Source organism: Ranitomeya variabilis, chromosome 6 (genome assembly GCF_051348905.1).
Source record: "Ranitomeya variabilis isolate aRanVar5 chromosome 6, aRanVar5.hap1, whole genome shotgun sequence".
Lineage (NCBI taxonomy): Eukaryota > Metazoa > Chordata > Amphibia > Anura > Dendrobatidae > Ranitomeya > Ranitomeya variabilis.
This window is the reverse complement of record NC_135237.1, coordinates 133,512,455-133,520,487: the sequence shown is the minus strand read 5'-3', so window position 1 is coordinate 133,520,487 and position 8,033 is coordinate 133,512,455. Positions and strand designations below refer to the sequence as shown.

The window sequence follows — 8,033 nt, the reverse complement described above, 5'->3', positions numbered from 1 at the left end:
GCTTGGTAAGTGATACAGCATTGGATTCAATGTTTTATTCTACTATATAATGTAACCGAAAAAAAATCCTCCCAAAAATGGCGGCCCCCGTGCACCCGAACCGAGACGTATAGGCGGACTGCCGGGAGCCGCCACTGGTACCTCAGCCAGTTCCCGCCTCACTGGTCAGCTGACCCATTACTCTTCCAGCTCTCTCTCTGTGATTGGTGCATTCCGAGACCCACGCTGATTGGCCGAGGGTCAGGAAGTGGGCGCTAGCATCCGCACAAATGGGAATGTTGTGAAGATTGGGCTGTTTGTATCCCCCGGTGTGCGGCCGCGGATGAGGTAGGACGGTATGTGGTCGGCACCTCACGGCTGACGGGGCTTCTAGCGGTGCTCCCCGGTCTGCAGCCCCGCGGCGGCTCCTTCAGTTACACACAGCGGCGGGGGGACTATAAGCTGCAGTGCTGGGGTCTGCTAATGGTCCTGCTCCCCGGCCTTGTGAGGAACAGGCCGTCTGCTGGCAGGGCAGATGTGAGCACTATGTGTGCGGCCATCACAAGGCTGCCGCTGGTCACTGCGGACTGTGCACACACATTTTAGTAGTTTTTGGACCAAGTCCGCTAAGAAAACCGCCGGAAAAACCTCCCCAAAATGTTTCAGCCACTTCGTAGTCACGTCTGTGGTAAAGCTCCTTGTGGGTCACGTGCGCAGTGTTTTTAGCGTTTTTCATCCACTTAAGGGTTAAAATTAAAAAAAAAAAACTGGGTAAAATTAACGCCGGTCACGGAGAAGTGGCTCCTGGTGGGAAAAGGCTCCGAACTAAGCGCCGTCCAATCACAGGCGGCAGAAGCAACCGCTGCAGGAGAAAAAACCCAAAACGGGTTCAGGAAATGCCAAATTCCTCCCAAAGAGGGCGCCAGCCGCGTCCGCTGAACTCATTGAGACGTATTACCGCGTTCCCGCAGTGTCGTGCTCACTCTCCCTGGGGCTTTTGCGCGGTGCTGTGGCGCATTACACCTCCGCCTTCAGACAAATGGATCTTGTAGAGCAGTGTTCCCCAACTCCGGTCCTCAAGAGCCACCAACAGGTCATGTTTTCAGGATTTCCTTAGTATTGCCCAGGTGATGGAATTGTTGCCTGTCTAGATGATGGAATTCTCACCTGTGCAATACTAAGGAAATCCTGAAAACATGACCTGTTGAGGACCGAACTTGGGGAACACTGTTGTAGAGGAAGTCTGGGCTGCAGCTGATCCCGGACTTTTTCTTCATGTTAACACCATGGGAACGGTGCCAGCACAGGAAGTGAGTGTAGGTTTTATTTTATCAGGGTCAAGCGAGGGGTATGACAAGCTGCTCAAATAGTGGACAATTCCTTTAAAGATGTGCCTTAAAGGGGTTGTCCACTAGTGACAGGCACTCCAGGTCCTTTTGGGGCACTGGATCACTTGGCTTTAGTCACTAAAGAGCCGTCACTTTTGCTTCCCTATGCAACATTTGTTGACAGGTGAACACACATTTATGGAAAAATCACTGTGGTCCAATTGGGTCAAAACCTCGGCCACGGACAGTATTTTGTTAGGGCGGGACTTCTGTTTCCTCAGCATCCAAACAGTTATTTTAACCCCCTGTGAGAGACTGCGTGCGGCTCACTGGTGTCCTAGCGCCCATCATTCACTAAAGAACCCGCGCTTTGTTCCTGATCTGTCGCAAATTGCCCTTCACCAGTGTTCACTACTGGAACAACTTTTTATTAACAGGCATCAGGGTTGAAAGACAAATTAAAAACCCAAGCTCCCTGTATGCAGCACTTCGCTGTCCTAAGCAATTAGACATCATTTCTAGGGTAAACCTCTGTCAGGGTGTCACATGAGCGCTGTAGCCAGCCATCGGCTACTGATCAGCGGTCCTTTCGACTGAAACGTCACTAGTTTTGGATTGCTTCTCTGATAAATGTGACTTTATTTTTCTACAACTCTTGAGTCCCGGATTGTTTCTTCACTAATCAGCTGCAGTGTTCACTTATTGTGCGAGACAGAAGAAAGTGTTCTTACCATAAGAACGGCAGGGGACACAACACTGAGTTCGGAGGAGTAGGCATAGTTTGGGAGGTATTTTTTATTTTTCACCTCCATGGGTGTATTAAGAAAGGGAAGTCAAATAGTGGACGGCTTCTTTAGGTTGCGATCTCCTACTCTGAAACGTTTATCTAAACAATGAAGTCCTATTTTGTATAGTTCACAATGGAGATGTGGTCCCGCATTTGTGGCTCTTTCCATAAACTTCTGAGTTCGAAAAATGCTAAGCATGCTTGCTCTATTCTCAAAAATTTCCTAGAAGTGAAGATGGAGAGCTGTAGATGTGTGGCCACCTCTATTCCTGGTGGTGAGACATACCCCTTTTATCAACCACAAAGTATAATGAACAGGATATCGTAGGTGACAACACTAAGGGGCTTCAATAGGTGCAAAATTACAATGTAAGTGTTGCAATACATGTCTATAATAGTTGTGCGATATGCCCTTCTGTGACTAAGTGCCGTGATCCTGCCTACTTTGCTGAGTATTATTTTCTTACTTTTGTTGACGGGGTGGCAATTGGGACTTAGGGCCCCATGATTTTTATGTACACCCCAGAATCCGATACATTTCCAGTAAAGAAACCAGTTTACAATAAATACTCTGTGTATAACCTCACTTTTTTTATCTACTAGATAACGAGCCATTGGGTTTGGATGAAAACCAGGTTATTGGATCATGGGGAACCAGCTAGCTGGCATAGCTCCATCTCAGATCCTGTCGGTGGACAGTTATTTTTCGGATATCCATGATTTCGAGTATGACAAGAGCCTGGGAAGTACACGGTTCTTCAAAGTTGCCAGAGCCAAGCATAGAGAAGGTTTGGTTGTGGTCAAGGTGTTTGCAATACAGGACCCATCCCTGCCATTAACCAACTACAGGCAGGAACTGGAGGAATTGAAAATCCGTCTTTGCTCTTCCCAGAACTGTCTCCCTTTTCAGAAGTTTACTCTGAATGAGAAGGCCGCTCTGCTCTTCAGACAATACGTCCGTGACAACCTGTATGATCGGATCAGCACTCGCCCGTTCCTCAACAACATTGAGAAGAGGTGGATTGCGTTTCAGATCTTGACCGCTGTGGATCAGGCCCACACGTCTGGAGTGTGTCACGGTGATATCAAGACAGAGAATGTTATGGTGACAAGTTGGAACTGGGTACTTCTGACAGACTTTGCCAGCTTCAAGCCAACCTATCTGCCCGAAGACAACCCAGCAGATTTCAACTATTTCTTTGATACCTCCCGGAGGCGAACTTGTTATATCGCTCCAGAAAGATTTGTGGATGGTAGCACGTTTTCTACTGAGTTGGAGTCTATCAAGGATCCAACTACACCCCTGGTGGATCTGACTAATAACAATCAACGGACACGAGGGGATCTTAAGCGGGCAATGGATATCTTTTCTGCAGGTAACACTGCATATTACTTGTCATGTGACAACTGAGGGTTGGGTGCTGAGAGCTCCACTAATCACTAATTGCTAGCTTTAAAGGCAATCTTTCAGCAGGTTTTTGCCACCTAACTTGAGGGCAGCATAAAGTAGAGAGAGACCCTGATTCCAGCGATGCCATTTACTGGGCTGCTTGTTGTGGTATTTTTATTTATTTACTTTTTTTAAATCACTGTTTTATCAGCAGGAGATTATCACTAGAGGATTAGTAAACCTCCTCCCATGTAGTCCTCCGTTATCATGAGCTCTGTATAACCCTGCCCCCACTGACAGCTTTCTGTCCATATACAGTATAAACAAAAACTGAAAAGCAGCGGTGTCTGCGGGGTTATAGAGATCAGCATTCAGAGAACTGGCAGCCCAGTAAGTGACACAACACTGGAATCGGGGCTCTGCTATTTCATCATTTTGCTCTCGGATATGGTAGCAAAAACCTGCTGACTGATTCCCTTTAAGAGGCTAATGACTCACTGTGCCTCTTCATTTGATGCAGATGTGTCCATACACTACTCGTTTACTCTCATGTGGGAGCAGTTCTAATTAAGTGTCTCAGGGGAGTGCAAGGTGACTCTGCAAGGCTACCCTCCCAGAGGGCAGATTAGCTGTGTATTGGCTTGGAAGAAAGTCTTTGTCCTCATACCTGTAATCCTAGCTCCATGTGGAGAGGCATAGGAGCCCTGCACCCAGCTGAGTGCTTCTGCCCCTTTGTTTCAGTAATTGCTAGGCTCAGGATCTGGGGACAAAAAAAAAAAAAAGAAAGCACAGAATAAAAAATTGGGCTGGCTCATGGGTGAAAATGGAAAAAAAAAATAGATCACTCAGGACAGTGGGGAGAAAATAAGAGCATAACCTGAACACTGACCTGATGACAGGTCCTCTAATACCCTGTCATAGACTGTTTTTAATCTGTCTTTGTCTTTGCAGGTTGCGTTATAGCAGAGCTGTTCACAGAAGGGGTGCCATTATTTGACCTGTCCCAGCTTCTAGCTTATAAAAAAGGACAATTCTCTCCAGATCAAGTACTCAGCAAAATTGAAGACAGCTCTATCAGACTGCTTGTAAGTACTGACAATATGGCCTCACTCATTCTGGAGGGATTGTCTTCTAGTACATAGCTGCTTACATTTTACATTTTTCCAATACAGTTTCTAATGGATAAAATGACCCCTTTTTACTCTGAGAATATTTTGGTGCATGAAGAAACACTGTGACTTGAAACATCTGTACTTTGAGATCTCCTAGTGACAGAGGCACACGACATCCTATCCCAATTATTATCTGTGATCAACAGACAGTATGGCTACTTGCTGACTTTTCTCTATTGAAACTAAACCTTGTTCCTGACATGCCATTGTGTAAAAGCCAGAAGTTGGCAAGAAACTTTAGAAATTAGGAACAATAAAAAGTGTGTGTGTATGTATCTATCTCTCTCGCCAGCTGCCTGTCATGGCTGCCGCGGCCAAGCAGCGACTGGCACAGTCCAATTAGTCCCTCCCTACTCCCCTGCAGTCAGTGTTTGCTGCCCGCTTCATACTCCCCGCAGTCACGGCTCACACAGTGTTAATGCCAGCGGTAACGGACCGCGTTATGCCGCGGGTAACTCACTCCGTTACTGCCGCTATTAACCCTGTGTGACCAAGTTTTTACTATTGAGGCTGCCTATGCAGCCACAATAGTAAAAACATCTAATGTAAAAAAATAATAATAATAAAAAAAAATAACAAATCATTATATACTCGCCTTCCGCCGCCTTTCCGACGCTCCGGTGACCGGTCCATGCAAGCGGCAGGTTCCAGTGCTAAGGTTGGTGTGCGACAAGGACCTGCCACGACGTCACGGTCATGTGACCGCGACGTCATCACACCCTCGGACCGGAAGCTGCCGAGTGAACCGAACATAGGCGACAGAACTACAAGGGGCCCCTCGGACCTCGGAAGGTGAGTATATGTTTATTTTTTATTTTTTAACCTGTGACATACGTGGCTGGGCAATATACTACGTGGCTGGGCAATATACTACGTGGCTCTGTTCTGTATACTACGTCACTGGGCAATATACTACATGGCTGGCCAATATACTACGTAACTGGACAATATACTATGTGGCTCTGTGCTGTATACTACGTGGCTCTGTGCTGTATACTACGTGACTCTGCTGTATACTGCGTCACTTGGCAATATACTACGTGGCTCTGCTGTATATTACGTTGCTGTGCAATATACTACGTGGACATGCATACTCTAGAATACCCGATGCATTAGAATCGGGCCACCATCTAGTGTGTGTGTGTGCGTGTGTGTGTGTAAAATAAATATACACACACACACACACACACACACACACACACACACACACACACACACACACACACACACACACACACACACACACACACCTACTCATTTATAGATTGTTCTGTATTTTTATGACTATGAAAATTGTACATTCACACTGAAGGCATCAAAACTATGAATTAACACATGTGGAATTATATACTTAATTTATTCAGTCGCCATGACAGCACAACGAGAGAGAGGGGATCCGCCCTTCAGGGACAGGAAACCTTAGACATAAAAGGGCGGCACCTCACTCCCCCGTCAGTTGGTTTCCTGTCCCTGACAGTGGAACCTCTTCAGACACGCCTTAAGAAGAAGGTTGAAGAAAAGAAGTTATCCCACTCCTGACAGGCCGGTACAGGTAGCGGGGGTCCCCTACCTCGGCCTGGTCAGGATGATGGAAGCACCACACGGCAGGGGGACTGTTTGTGTAGGTGGCAGCAGGAGGAAGCAACCAACCAAAGGTAAATGGGTTAGCTTCTTTGGTGCCCGCGTTTCATACCTAGTAGGTAGCCCATGGTGCCACGTCTGCTGGGCCTCTGGGGTCTGTCTGCCGCTGGCGCTGGGGTCTGCATTGGCTGGGGAGCGCTGCCGTCCTTGTTCGGCGCGTCTGCTCTCAGCGCCACAGCCGCGACCGGAAGGGGCGTGTCCGGGTGACGTGGCGAGCGGCGCGGGGTGACGACGCGGCTGCGCATGCGCGGTAGCGCTGACTTTCCGGCTAATGGCGGCGCGCAGTGTCAAGGGGGGGGATTTTGGCCTCAGGGTGTCCGGCGCTCATCATGGGGGCGCGGCTCGCGGTGGACGGAGCCTATCGGTGCAATACCGATAAGCGGCACCTGGAGGACTTTTCCCTGCTGACCCCCATCCGGGGGTGGTACCCAGGGGGATGGATTTAAGAGGTGCACAGAGGCCTCTGCGTGTTCTGTCTGTCTTTCCAGTATGGAGTCACCGGAGGGAACACCGCAGCTGTGCGGTGAACAGCAGCAATCACTTGAGCAGCCTCAGACAGGAAAGTCTCTGAGAAGCTCCCAGCGGTGTTCTAGTGGCAGTAGTCGCGCTGGTGGAGCTAAAGCGGCTCAGAAATCTACCAAGTCCTCAGGCCGTAAGGATTCTCTGGCTAAGAAGGACCCCCCCGATCACTGTACCATTTGCTGCAGGGATGGGTAAGTGAGCTACGTGAAAGTACGCTTTCTGATTGCTGTCCCTCCTTGTATTCCCTCTCTCCTTATTAGGGGAGGAAATGTGTTTCCAAGTCCAAGCATAGGGAGTGTGCCATGTGTACGGAGCCACTTCCAGATGGACATAAAAAGAAGTTGTGCAGATCCTGCATACAGCGTTTAATTGAGGAGGAAGCCCCTGACCTTACGTCTACACTTAGGGACATGGTTAAACAGGAGGTCAGAGATTCTATGAGATCCAGGTCTCACAAGTCAGTTTCCAAAAAAAGGAAGGAAATTTCATCCTCCAGCCTCAGATGTGGATTCAGAGACAGGTGGTGCGAGCTCGGATTCTCTTCCCTCATCTTCATCAACAGAGGACATAGAATCTAGCCGAGCCTGTCTATCACTGGATAGGATTAATCACCTAGTCAAGGCCGTCAACAACACCATTGGGATTGAAGAGACCCAGTCGGAATGTTCCATCCAGGATATAATGTTCAAGGGCATAGATCGAAAATCCCGAAGGGTCTTTCCTGTGGTAGATAAAATCAAGTCGCTGATTACAAAGGAATGGAAGAAACCCGAGAGGAAGGGGTCACTTCCACCAGCATTCAAAAGAAGGTATCCTTTCGAAGAGGAGGCCTCATCCTCTTGGGACAAAGTCCCGAAGTTGGATGCAGCAGTGGCCAAAGCGTGCAAAAAGACTTCCATCCCATTTGAGGATTTAGGGAACCTAAAGGACCCGCTTGATAGGAAAGCCGATGTGTTACTTAAAGGAGCGTGTGAAACGTCAGCGGGGTCCCTGAGGCCAGCAATTGCAGCCACTTGCACAGCCCGGTGATTGATGGTGTGGCTGGGCCACCTGGAAGACCAACTCAAGGATAAGGTTCCGAGAAATGAGATCCTGTCTTCTATGTCCATTATTCAGGATGCAGCAGCCTTCCTTTCAGATGCGTCAGCAGATTCTGTTAGGCTGGCCGCAAGGTCCTCAGCCTTATCAAACGCAGCCCGTAGGGCTCTGTGGAT

General features: G+C 48.3%; 1 protein-coding gene across 2 annotated transcripts in view; it reads left to right on the top strand.

Annotated features, from left to right (window-relative positions):
- Nucleotides 1–221: 221 nt before the first annotated feature.
- PIK3R4 (phosphoinositide-3-kinase regulatory subunit 4) overlaps nucleotides 222–8,033 on the top strand; it is an 85,705-nt gene continuing 77,893 nt past the window's right edge. Inside the window, exons 1-3 of one of the 2 annotated variants that reach the window (XM_077269016.1) lie at nucleotides 222–327; nucleotides 2,698–3,470; nucleotides 4,436–4,569. In XM_077269016.1, coding sequence (XP_077125131.1) covers nucleotides 2,741–3,470; nucleotides 4,436–4,569 — 864 coding nt within the window. In that variant the 5' untranslated portion in view covers nucleotides 222–327; nucleotides 2,698–2,740. Of the gene's footprint in view, nucleotides 336–2,697; nucleotides 3,471–4,435; nucleotides 4,570–8,033 lie in introns of both variants that reach the window. The other variant, XM_077269017.1, reaches the window with a different exon arrangement.